General features: G+C 37.6%; 1 protein-coding gene across 1 annotated transcript in view; it reads right to left on the reverse strand.

Annotated features, from left to right (window-relative positions):
- LOC107688790 (phospholipid phosphatase 4-like) overlaps positions 1-4157 on the reverse strand; it is a 100981-nt gene extending 96824 nt beyond the window's left edge. Inside the window, exons 1-3 of the mRNA XM_016486560.1 lie at positions 4149-4157; positions 3804-3820; positions 1330-1438 (exon numbers count right to left, since the gene is read on the reverse strand). Of these exons, the coding sequence (XP_016342046.1) occupies positions 1330-1438; positions 3804-3820; positions 4149-4157 (135 nt within the window). The remainder of the gene's footprint in view (positions 1-1329; positions 1439-3803; positions 3821-4148) is intronic.
- Between the last annotated feature and the right edge of the window lie 9842 nt (positions 4158-13999).

Consider the following 13999-nt stretch of genomic DNA (forward strand, 5'->3'; position numbering starts at 1 on the left):
GGAAAATCAAACTCAAGAGGAGAGTTTTGAGGAGTCTTGGATAGTGTCCGTCTCAAGAAGAAAGGATTTTGAGCAAAGATTAGTCTGGGTTAATGACTTTTGATAGTTCCTATCCACATCCACCTTTTGGGTTGAATAGCCAATACCAGGCATGAATTTTTGAGCGGGAGATGTTTCTTTGTCTCCCTTTATGGCCCATTTGCATTTTTATGGCCGGTCTGAAGGATTGGTGCAGTTTTACCCAAAATATAGTACAACTAGTATGATGCATTTCACGATCACATAGTGTACATCATTGTTTGAGGAATAAAGAGCAGATCATTTTGATACCAAGAAAGAAACATCTAGAAGATATTAAACCAGCGATACATTCATACACCTGAATATAAGCATTTAGATCTTAACTAATAAAAATAACGAGTGGTAACTAGGCTAATATAATAGGGAAACATACAGACAACACATGCATATACCAGATACATTTGTAACTGATTGATTATAGTCTAAATAAAGAAAATGTCTTTATGTGTGTGTGTTATGTGTATTGTGTTGCATTGCGTTGGTGCCTGGCACCGGGGTCATTTACGTCTATTTGGAATGTGTTTGAAGTTCGATGGGGAGATGAGAGTAGTGAAACTGTTTAGCATCTCCTTGATAGTGGGGGGAACCATTGGCAATTTAGCACCCATATAAATGTAGCATGTGGGGCCATGTCTGTAATTTATATGCAAATGTCAAAAGGCTAAAAGGAGTCTCTAAGACATAAAACCCCAATGATCATCCATGATTTTAAGGAGATGCTACAGGCATTTTAATATTTTAAGGTTCTTTTGTGTTATTTATTGTATTGTATAACAATGGATAATGAAATACTTTGATAATGACTTTTAATACACCTTTAAATGATACCAACATAAGTGGTTAGTAAATAAGACACAGATTATGCAGTGGTGCAGTCTTATTGGTATCAGAATCAGAATCAGAATCAGAATGAGCTTTATTGCCAGGTATGTCTACACATACGAGGAATTTGTTTTCGTGACAGAAGCTTCCACAGTGTAACAGAATGACAGTGACAGAACAAAAAACACAGCTAATAAAAAAAATTAATAAATAAAAAAATAGAAGAAGTAAAATAAGGAATAAAAAATATACAAATCGACAATCTGAAAGCATAATTAAATTATCCATAATATTTAATAAAACACTGCAACATGCAGAGGCCTGTGAATGATGAATTCTGTGAAGGTGTGGATTTCACAGATTTCATCACTAAAGCCATTATGAGTGCACAACTGTTTTGAAATGTGCTGAATGATGTATACTTACAAACATGACTCTCTTTGGGATGTGGTCTGATTCCACCAGAGGGTTCTTGTAGAGCCATAGTTCCTCAGGTTGGATAACTCTTTCAAAAGGCTCCAGGAACTCTGTGAACCTAAATAAAAGGCAGAGATAATGAGTCCATACACTAGGATTCCTTAAATTCGACATTGAGCAAGCTAAACAAGGTCTTCAGAGTAAGAAAATTACAGGCAGGTAAGTTTGATTTGAAATTGCAGGACAGTGGCCCTAACTGAGGAACCCTGTTATACACATTTTACTCAATGTAATCCACATAAACTTCCAGTGAGTGGTTTTGTATGGATGAGTGGGATTCAATGATCATCACAGAGAAAGAACCAACAGTGAAAAAGGATTTAAGCCTTATCCACTTTATTTTTAACATAAGAGTGGGCATAGAATAAACTTGAATGTGCAATGCTTGCCGTGTCAGTCGCTTCCAGTTATTTTAGATGTAAAAAAACATTATGTTGCTTGATATGGCAAACTGATATTCATTATATTATTTAATTTTATGATCATAATCATGCACACTTGTTCTTTTTTTCTTCTGCTTAATGACACATTTTGTTATTCTTCTATTTAGGGACTGATAGCAGCTAATGATGTGGATATTCAGGGAATACAAAGAACAATAAAATGTATGCAATTCAAGTTGCTTTGGATGAACGCATCTGCCAAATGCATAAATGCACATGTAAAATATCCATTCCAAACCATTATCCATAAAAGAGCATACAAGTTTTAAAACTAGAATAGCTGCAAATTATAACAACAAACATGAGCACAGACAAAACATACAAATATACAGTGTTTTTGTTTGCTCAATTATTCACGTTATTTTTTACTAGAAATTGGTTTTGTGGTTACTGGTTCTGCATGCAGAATGCCAGGGAGAATCATGTGTGAATAGCCTTTAAGTTAAACAATTATTTTCAAATGAAATAAAATGTATATGACAATCAAGAAAATGTTTAGCAATAGCTTATTTTGGGTTTTGTCTTTAATGCTTTTTTTTTTAATGTTTCTGAACGCACTGAACACAAGCACTGAAAAGAGCAATGTTATTCATGCAGCATTAGCTCAGAATTGCTTGTTACAAGAGATTGTGCTTAATTAATCTGTCATGCAGTAGCCTATGCTACTTTACTTAGTCCTGTAGCAATGACCCTTGGGATGAGATTTCGAACACTACATTAATACTTCCAAAATGCAATGTTTATCAGTTATCCTGGCAAACTATTTTGGAGGAGGCTGCTATGTAGAGCTATCTGCATCTTTCAAGGGAGGAAAAGCATGCAATTCCATATGCTAATTAATAAAAGCTAATTAGAGAATGCAGCTAACAATTCTGTTGCACAAGGAGTCTGGCTCATAGAATTATTACAATTACAGTTTTTTTTATTCACTTTGGTACTATTTTTACATGCAACTGTTACATTTTCAAAACTCTTAGTACTAATATCACAAAAGATCATCAAAATTTAATTTTTTTCAAACATTTCAGTTTATTCTCAATTGTCTTAGTACAATACACACAATCATAAAGTATCCGTTTTACTATGTTTCATAGTAAATGTTTCATTCACAGTAACTGCCTTTCATAAAGCTCTTACTATCAAACTTTTCATTTGCATGTCTTCTCATTCAGTTTAATAAATTTGTCTACAGTGTTATTTAATCTGACTCATCTTAATGGTTAATCAGTGAATCATTTGATGCATCTATGGATATCTATAGATACAGATTCAATAGATATAGTTTCTAAAGAACTTGTTTGCAATTCAGGGATAACCAAATATATTGAATTCTTTTTTTGCACTATAAGTTATTTTTCTTAGATGATAACCACTATTTTGTACATGTGTGTGGTTATGGTAAACCCTATGTTATGGGGACAAAATGTCCCCACAAAGATGGCAATATCTGAAATCCTTGTCCTTGTGGGAGACTCAATCACAAAAAAGAACTCCTTTAATGACATCCTCATTTGTAAAACTGTGTATTTTGCAATTTGTGAACATACAGCAGGATAGGGAGAGGAATTTATCAGACATTGATCAGAGATGTATCAGAAGAAAGGAGACAGAAGGCATCAACTACAGAATGTTATATTACATTATGCCATGTGATACTGTATATAGAGGCTAGTGTTGTCAAAAGACCCGGTATTTCGGTACCAAGTCGGTACTAAAAAAATGAAAACGTTACGGTACCAGGTTTTGTGTGGTTATGGTAAACCCTATGTTATGGGGACAAAATGTCCCCACAAAGATGGCAATATCTGAAATCCTTGTCCTTGTGGGAGACTTTAAGGAGTAGGGTTAGTGCAGGGGGATAGAATATTTGTACAACATAAAACTCATTGCTCCTACGAAATGTCACCACAATGATGTGTGTGTGTGTGTGTGTGTGTGTGTGTGTGTGTGCCTAACCATATTTTGGGGATAAATTGTTACCCAGAAGTGAGCAAAACCTGATAAAATCACCAAAAACCTCCCTTTGAGGATATCCTCATTTGTAGAACTGTGTGTTTTGCAATTTGTGAACATACAGCAGTATACAAGGGAGATACATTGATTAGAGATGTATCAGAAAAAGGAAGACAGATGGCATCAAATACATCATTTTACATTACATTATGCCATGTGATACCGTATAGTCTTTACCATAGTAGAGACCGCACATTACTATAAATCACCTTTCATCTGAAAAGTTCAGTTACAGTATAGATTCAGTCAAATGTCATACTGCATTGACAGTAATCTCTGTTCTAGCACAAAACCTTTTTTGACATGTCATACCTTCATCATGATACCGTTTGATACAGTAACACACTGTGTAAATACTTTTACAAACATTATGGATTTTATGTGGGTTATGCAATTTAGGTAATGTAAGTGTATTTTCTTACATGACAAATATTGCCTGTATTACTGTAATTATTTCAGCAACAAAGGTGATTTGAAACATGTATCTTCCATTATTTGCTCTTCAATGAAATACAGAGTTCTGGCATGAAACTCTAGATGGTGCAGTCCTATAGGTCTAGCTCAATCTGACCTGCTGACATCATTGTCACATGGCAGCTGATTGGTTCTCTCCTGTATCGGTAGCCAATGAGCTCGCTGCTCAATATTCAAATACCTGGCTTCTGTTTGCTGTAGCAGTTGGCAGCGCACTTCAGAAACCCTCCACCTTCCCCAGCTCCACCTGTATAGATTATAAATAAAATAATCTTATGTTTTGAAACAATGACTGAGTGGATGAAAATATATGTACATGTAATGAAAGCATGAGAACAGATTTTGAAAGAATGACTAGGGGTGTTACAAGGGTGATCGGTTTGGATATTTGTACTAAGAGTTTTGAAAATAAACAACTTGTGAAAATAGTACCAAAGCGAATTAAAAAACTGTAATGGCAAAATGAATCTTTGGAAATGTAAACTGATATTTCCTACTGACACACTACAGCAAAATAAATAAATAACTGACTTAAAACAATTTTTTTAGCTGGTGAAAATACTAGTGTTCTAATAATTTTGGCCACCACTGTATGTAAACACATGTGTGTGTTTGCTGTATACAACAATTATCCCGAATTATTGATCTTGCCTTTCATTTACATCTGGAAGAGAATTTCATTGATATTTGCTGCACTTGCATCATAGGAGAAAAAATGTAAGAAGTTTGAATCCATGCTTGATAAGCTCCTGTCTCAACATCTCCACAGGCCTCTTCATTTGTGGCTGGTGGTGTTGTTCTGGACAGCAGCAGCGTAGCAGATCTATTCCACTAAGACCAAATACATTAACACTGTCATGTACATTACCATTCCAATCCCTCCGAGAGTTGTCATGACAGAAATATATATATATATATATATATCGTTGTGTGTTTGCTGTATACATGAGTTAGCCTGAATTATTGATCATTGCATTTTATCTAGACTACATATTTGCTGCGCTTGCATCATAAGAGAAAAAAATGTAAGAAGGTTGAATCCATGCTTGAAAAGCTCCTGTCTCAACATCTCCACAGGCCTGTTCCTTTGTGGCTCGTGATGTTGTTCTGGACCACCATGTCAACAATGCTCCTGTTCCATTCAAAATAATCTTGATTGTAATAATAATATTTTATTATTATTATTATTATTATTATTATTATTGCCCATGAGTGCACCAGATTTTGGTTCACCAGTATGTTTTTTTTAATGTATGTTCTAATGTGTGTGTTCATCTTTGCTGAGCTTTGTCAAGCAAAGCATGTCTATAGCCAGCAGGTACTGATAATGATAAACCTTGGATTGCAATCCAGTGTGGCCATTACAGCGGACTTTCAACAGGCTAACAGCATCCCTGTGGACATAGCGTGACCTCCCGACTCTGGATTGTTATCAGGTCTGTCCAGCGTTGCAGACAGCGGAGAGAGAGGAGGCAAAAGTGAGGCTACCGGGTGGGCCTACCTGCCAGGCTGACAAAACAAGACAAAATCCACTGCTCCCAAGCCTATTCCTCTTTAATGCCAGGTCCATCACACACAAAATGGACCAAATGGAGCTACTGATAGCCAACAACAACTCTGTACATGACTGCTATGTTATTAAAATAACTGAGACCTGGCTACATCCAGGGATACGTGACGCTGCTGTACAGCTAGCAGACCACACGCTACACCACAGGGACTGCTCTGTAGTTTCCAGTAAGAGCAGAGGTGGAGGACTTTGCATGTCTGTACACAATGATTGGTGCTCACAAAGACACATCATAGAGAGCCACTGTTCACCTGATAGAGACTCTGACAGTCACATTACTGACTTTCTTACCCACCACAAGAGCAGTTGTTATTACTGCTGTTAACATTCCGTCTGATGCTAACATCAGCACAGCTCTCAGCTACCTACACAGCATTGTTAGAAAACATCATCGGGCCTATCCTGATGGAGTCCATAAAATAGCTGGTGACTTTATTCAGGCATGTTTAAAGACTGTACTTCCAAGTCTTTCCAAACCAGAAACCCTGAATGACATCAGAAGTCCATACTCTTTTCAGAGTTTGTGATATGTCCTTCAAATCAGGTGACAGGGCTCTTAACAGTACTGCGGGAGCTAACCTAAAAAAAGACATCAAAGATGGTAAGCTGGTCTACAAGAGGAAGATAGGGGACCACTTCAGTGGTAACAACATAAGGCAGGTGTGGCAGCATAATACAAACTTCAAGGGCAGCACCACCACTGGCTGTAACACCAGTGCATAACAGGCAGAGGAGCTTAACTGTTTCTTTGCACATTTCGAAGCAAAGTCTCCAACTCAACTCCAACATCCAACCATCTCTTCCTGATACAGACACCCAGGCACTGACCGTACAAGAACATGAGGTGAGACAAGTGTGAATTCAGTGAATCTGAGAAAAGCTGCAGGGCCTGATGGAGTGCTTGGAAAGGTACTCGGGGCTTGTGCCTATGAACTTGCTACTGTTTTCAAAAACATCTTCAATCTGTCACAAGCCATTGTTCTACCCCGCCTTAAATCACCCACTATCATCCCGGTCCCAAAGAAGCCAACAGACAGTCTAAATGACTATAGACCCATTCCTATTGCCACAAAGTGCCTTGAGAGACTAGTACTGAGGCATATTAAAGCCAGCCTCCCTCCCAACTTTGACCCCCATCAATTTGCTTACAGGGCCAACAGGTCTACCGAAGACACCATTGCCGCAGCCCTCCACAAGGCACTGGAGCACCTGGAACACAGAGGGACATATGTCCAGAAGCTCTTCACTGATTATAGTTCTGCCTTCAATGCCATCATACCGGACATACTCATCAGGAAACTCCACCACCTGGGCTTCTCCACTCACCTCTGCACCTGGATTATGGACTTCCTTACTAACCACCCTCAGTCTGACAGGCTCATAGTGGTCTGGACATCTCTGGAGGCGATGAGTCTGCCTACCGAGACGAGGTCTGAAAACTGATGTTGTGGTGCTCTGCAAACAACCTGATGCTAACCACAAAGAAAACTAAAAAACCACCCTGGATTTCAGGAAGTGCAAAGCTGACCCCCTTTCCATCTTCATAAACGGAGACAGTGTAGAAAGAGTGTGCAGTTTTAAATTCTTGGGAACCCTTATATCAGGCAGTCTCTTCTTGTCTACAAACAGCAGAACAGTTTCTTCTTCCCAGAAGTGTACTCTATTTATTAGACACTTTTAACTTGCACTTTCTTATTTTATCTGCTTTATATTCATTTTATGAATGGAATGTGATAGCGTGTTTTAGAAAATGTTGCAACCCTGTATTTCTTTTCAATTTGGAGGAAAAATCGGTTACAGAAAACATATTAAGAAAAATCTTAATCTTTTAATCTTACTATTATGATCAAACATTCTGTTCAGTTCAAACTGGTACATTCATGATCCCCCAACAGGGCCGGTGCCAGGCATTGCCCCCCAAATGAGTTACTGTGAGTTACTGTGCCCCCCTTTCCCTCCTTGCTGAACATGATCATTTCGAAAACAAAAGTGAAAGTGAAAAAAAACAGAGAGCATATGAAAGCGATTGCACACGCTCGTGAGTGTCTTCGACTGCACGCAATCACAGATGGCACGCTTCCAACCCAAAACAAAGTCCCCACCCCCCACTCAACGTGATTTCAGCCCCTCCTAGAAATATAAATGTCCCCCTTTGTAGGTGCCCTGACACCGGCTCTGTCACCCAGCCAAAATGTCAAGTTACACCCATGAGATGTTGTAAATGATTTTTATGCAATGGCATGCAGAAAATTATTCTACCCTCTGGAGAATATTATTGAAATATTTTGATATTACAGCAATCTCTGTGAAAGCCCTAGTCTCTGTAAATCAGGGGATTTCAGATTGAAAGACAGTGGGCCTACCTTATGACACAATGTGCACAATGGTTCCTACGTGAATATATTGAAATGTGTTCATGCAAATATATGTTATTGTGATCAGTGAGCCAAGAGCACACACACAGGGTTTGTTCGTGCATCAATAAAAAAGGATTATTGCATTTTTAATGTACTGTATATCACTGTAATTGTCCTTACCTTGATTACAGTCATCATCCATTTCAACTTTAGTAGCGTAATATGGTTTTCTTCTTATGTTTGCAAAAAATACACAAATACACTACCCTCAGTCAGTGTAATCTTACATTGTAAATACAACAATACAACTAGATCTGCTGGATGCTGCTCTTTTGCAGGTTGTAATTTAGTTTTTATTTGCTAGCAGATTGTGTTCCATTTGGAGTGTGATTAATTTGTGTTTTGGGTAGTTAACGTTCTGTAATAGTGACTGATGTTTTTACATTATTTAAGGTTTTTAAAAAAAAAAATTTTCGAATATAAAATTATGGTATTCTAGTTTATAATTACATTAATAATTTCAGTGATATTTATTCACACATACCAATCATAGGTCAAAACACTGCTAAATTTTGTCTAAATTATAAAGTCATAATTGGTACTAAACGAAGAGCCATTTGGGAGTTGAAAAAGTCAGTTCTTATTGCTGAGCTGAGCCAAATGATACAGTTCCCTAAAAAGAGCCAGACTTTCCATCACTAACACTATTATTTCTGCTGTCTCTGAATTTTCACTTCATTAGCACTGTTTTGAACTGACTGTTTAAATGCATCCATTTACTGGATCCTTAGACTGAGGCAGAACGGAGCACTCTTTGCTTGTCAGTAGTTTTTTGTGTTCACAGAGATTGAAAATGAGAGCATGCTAAATTAACTTAAAGTGGTTATCATGAGTTTGGACAGTGGTGTTTACTGCATTTAGGCTTTGAGGGTATGTCTCAAGCACAGAGAATGCAAACATGTATGCTGCTTTCTTACTATAACCGTCTCGCTTGTGTGCATGCAAACATACTGACTGTGGCACTGAACATTTTTGAACAGTCTGATTTGTCAACCTCTGACCTATCCAATGGTCTAAGCTTGGGGAGGGAGTATCTGTTTGTCTAAACATAGGTACAGTAAATGGGGGGCAGAGTTTGGTGCCTAAAGTAGCCTTTAAAGACCCAGATATTCACATAGGGAAAATTTAAGTTTTTTCTCTGTAGCATGCAGTAGATAATCTAGGCATCTTACAGTATCTTACAGGATATTGTTTGTTGTATGCATTTATTCTGTTTGGCTGCTTTTGTGCACTTGTGTATCTATAGCTTTTTCTCTAATGATTGCCAAAATACAGCACTGTGATACACTGAGCAGTGAGACAGACAGAAGGATGTGTAGGAGGGTGGGAACACCTCTCCTCCTTTCCCTCTATCTCTGTCTTGCTCTATTTCTAATCTTGGTTTCCTGACACGCTGCCACTTCCACAGATGCTGACACACTGCCAGGACCCTCAACATATCACATAAAACGTGTCTTTTGAGCAGGGGCTGCTTGAATACACACAAACAAACACAATGGAGAAGCAAACAGACCTTAAACAGCTGACACTCCACCAGGTGAAAAACATCATGTGAGCATGATAAATGAACACATAGTGGTTATCATGAGTTTGGACAGTGTTAAATGGGAGGTGTTTACTGCATACAGGCTTCAAGGTTATGTCTCAAGCACAGTGAATGCAAACGTGCGTGCCACTTTCTCACTATAACCATCTTGCTGGTGTGCATGTTAAGCATACTGACTGTGGGTCTGTGACACTTTTAAACATTGAAACATTTTTGAACAGCCCAACTTTTATTGTGCAATGGTTCATTGTTAGTTCATGTTTACTTATGCAGTTAACTTATGTTAATGAAACCTTATTGTAAAGTTTTACCAAATTCATCATTCAAATTCTTTTGATTCTACCAAATTCAAGTGCATGAATTAGAGGTGGGCTCCTCTGCTCTATAGGTGTAACTGAATGTCATTTCCACAGAATCGTTCTCCTTCAGACAACTACACTGTCTTCAAGAAGCCATTTACAGCTCGACGATGAGGTATGCTCAACAGTGGATGGTACCTAGATGGTGTCTCTGTGATGGAGCTGCAAGCCGAGCGCAGAGACTATAGTTAGGGGTTCTCATGCCAGCACAGGTCCCCCACTCCCTTCCTCAGAGCGGGCAAGCTCAAATCAATCTAACTCCTCACTCATTTACACAATATAAGCAGCCCTCTGTCTCAAAGCAATGGTCTGCCATTTACAGAGGACACGTTCACTTGTTGACACAATAACTCAGAACGGCAGTCTGCCATGTACAAAGCACAGAAAGCTCCAGTCAGTCACTCGTTCATACAATATATGCCCTTCTTCAGCCGCTTGCATAGAGTCTGAGCCAGCTATGAAACTTGTGGCTGAAACACCATCTGTCCCTGACATGAGGAAATGACATTTGACAGTAAAGTCTGGCCTGCTCTCTTATTCCTATCTCGGTTTAACTGCCTTTTGCAGATGCTGAGATCACTAGTTGTCTCAATACTCCCTCTTTTGTTTTGTTTTGTTTTGTTTTGTTTTAACATATTTTCACTTAAAAAGATATGGCTATATCTCTTAGATTGATATAAAACTGTAGAGGCTCAAAGCAATTGTATTATATTGTAAGCGATTCTGCTCAATTTATTTTAAACCACTTTGCTAAAAAGAATCTTGATAATGCTATAACCAGTCAAAGTAACTGGTGTTCTTGGCTTGGCCCTGTAATTTGCATGTTTCAGTATTATTCTCATTTGTTTACTGTAAAACAATTAAGCAATATCACATAGGTATCTGCTGGTTATACATATACAGCATATATTGGTTATAAATATCATTGCATCTTATTTCTAAATCTCTGTCAACAAAAGTCATTCTAAACAAAGGCAAAGCACAAAGCTTTGCGAGTAACAAAGCAATGCACAGACAGTGAGTTGGGTATATTTTGTGCACCCATTCTCTTTGAGAGACACTCTGCTCTGAACAATCATAGAGCATGAGAAAATACAGCAATCTGGGGATATTCACTGAGAATTAATTGCATAAACTAAAAGTGCTGGACTTTTTTTGCATTGAAATCACTTAAACTTTTAATCACTTAAAAGTCTCACAGTGATGCTCCCTGTATCACTCATATAATAGTATGGAAGCCTGTATGCACACACAAGCAGAGTAGTATAAATACTGAAATGTCTGAGTGTTGTTTTACTAGATCTCCTCCACTTTAATAAGACAATCTGTGCTTATAATAAATAGAATCCTTTGAATCGTGTCTGACGTATTTCTCTCAGATGTACATCAGATAAGGAACCAAAACTGGTTGAAAACAATGAAACAATAAATAAATATATCGGTTATATCATTCTTTATTTCTGAGAAGGTGACACATTGTTGCATGTATTCAGCATTGCTCTGCCCAATGCACTGAGCACCCCATCAGCCTTCAGTAATAAAAAGAAAAATGGGCATGTGGTGCAGGCCCACATGCATCCACATATGGAGGCACAGCTGAAGTTACTCACAGCATGTCAGGCAATGCAGAAAATATTGTCCCAATCTGGGCAAATTTATATTAAAATGTTGTTGCTTTGAAACATTCAGAAAGATTAATCTGTGCCACCAGACCCTTCAGAAACAGACTTGCTTACATTACAACACCAGTGTCAAATGCAGTTTTTGCACAGCGTTACAACGGAACATAATTATATTATGCACATCACAACCATTCTACAAACACCAAAGCTCTGACTGAGATACAAAGTACAGAAATTATAGATGAAGAATGAGACATAAGCCAGGCACGTATCTCCCACACGAGCACCACAGATCAATATGTCAATAAAAGGAATATTCATCTCCAGTTTGGAGGGCCAGAGTTTGTGCCACTGCACTACATTAAGTATTGATTTTGTGTGACTGTTTATATACAATATATAATCTAATGTGAATGCATGCATATATTGTTATTTCATCACTGTGGACCATTACACATGACTTGCTGTCATATGACCACTTCCAGCATACAAACACAGAATAAAAAGGATTTGACCGGATTGTACACACCTGGGGCTGTGTTCACAAAACATCTTAAGGCTAAAAGTAGCTCCTAACTTGCCAATATAGGAGAAACACTTAAAAAAAATGGGCATGTCCATCCTAGTTTTAGTCCTAGGACTTTTGCTCTAAGAGTATTTTACACAGCGTTTTAGCACTAAAAGCAGCTCTTAAATTTGTAAAAACTTAGGGGTAGTCAAGAGGACTCCTAAATCACTAAGACCAAATCACAAACCATTCCTTTTACGTTTGGACAATGTCTTACTATCAGTCATGATTAGTCCATTAATTAAAAAGCTGCTTATATGCATATCTGCTAATTGTTTAAGAGGTGTACTAGGCTGACAATTAGCTGATCACATACATTTTAAAAACTTTATTTGAATAAGGCAACATTTTTATTTTCAAATCTTTATTTGAATATGGTAACATTTGTATTTAAACATTTTTAAAAAATATGGCAACATAGTACCTCGTTCTACAATATTCGGCTCGTTTGAGATGAGCAAAATATGCACAGAACCGATCACTGATGAGATGCATGCTGGTTAGAAATGAGGGTATAACTAGTGACATGCAGCTTGGTCTAATGTCACACTAACGTATGCCAAAAATCTCTCACAACAGCGAGTCGGCTGTGTATTTGAGTGCAGTTACTCTCCCCCAACTGCGCTGACAAAAGCATGACAGAAAACAACTTGCTGACAACACAACTTATTGCTCATTAACCATTGATTTATTTTTGATTATTAGAAAGTGTGATTATGTGTTTAAATGATGATGCGTGAATCTACCCAAACACTATGACTGCACAAACTCTGTGTGGAATATGTGATTGATGTCAACTTCTAAATATATATAAAATGTGGGTTACACTTTACTTGAAGGGGTGTGCATAAGACTGACATGACACCTTCATAATCATGACATGACGCCTTCATAATCATGACATGACACCTACATAATCATGACATGACATCTACATAATCATGACATGACACATGTCATGAATATGAAGGTTTTTTATGCATGTTTATGACAACTGTCATTAAGTGTAATTCGCTCAGTTATGTAATTTTTAATGCAAAGATGACATTGTTTGAGATGTCTTTGTTATGGGCTTTGGTTAGGGGTAAGGTTAGGGGTAGGGTTAGGTCAAATAATGACATATTTGCATTAAAAATGACATAACTGAGTGAATGACACAATGACAGTTGTCATAAACATGCATAAAAACCTCTTTCATATTCATGACATGTGTCATGTCATGATTATGAAGGTGTCATGTCAGTCTTATGCACACCCCTTCAAGTAAAGTGTTACCAAAATGTGTCTTTAACAAACTAAAAGGGGATAGAAAAAAACATTGTTGGGAAAAATATACTGATACTTTGAATGTGTTGTATATCACATTTATTTTCATATACAGTGGGGAAAATATTTATTTGATCCCCTGCTGATTTTGTAAGTTTGACCACTTACAAAGAAATGAAGGGTAATAGTCAGTATTTCTCTCCCTCCAAACACGGCGAGTAGAGTTAATGCCAAAGAGCTCAATTTTGGTCTCATCTGACCACAACACCACAGCCTTCTCTGAATCATTTAGATGTTCTTTGGCAAACTTTAAACGGGCCTGTACATGTGCCTTCTTGAGC

This window comes from Sinocyclocheilus anshuiensis, unplaced genomic scaffold (assembly GCF_001515605.1).
Source record: "Sinocyclocheilus anshuiensis isolate Anshui unplaced genomic scaffold, SAMN03320099.WGS_v1.1 scaffold910, whole genome shotgun sequence".
NCBI lineage: Eukaryota > Metazoa > Chordata > Actinopteri > Cypriniformes > Cyprinidae > Sinocyclocheilus > Sinocyclocheilus anshuiensis.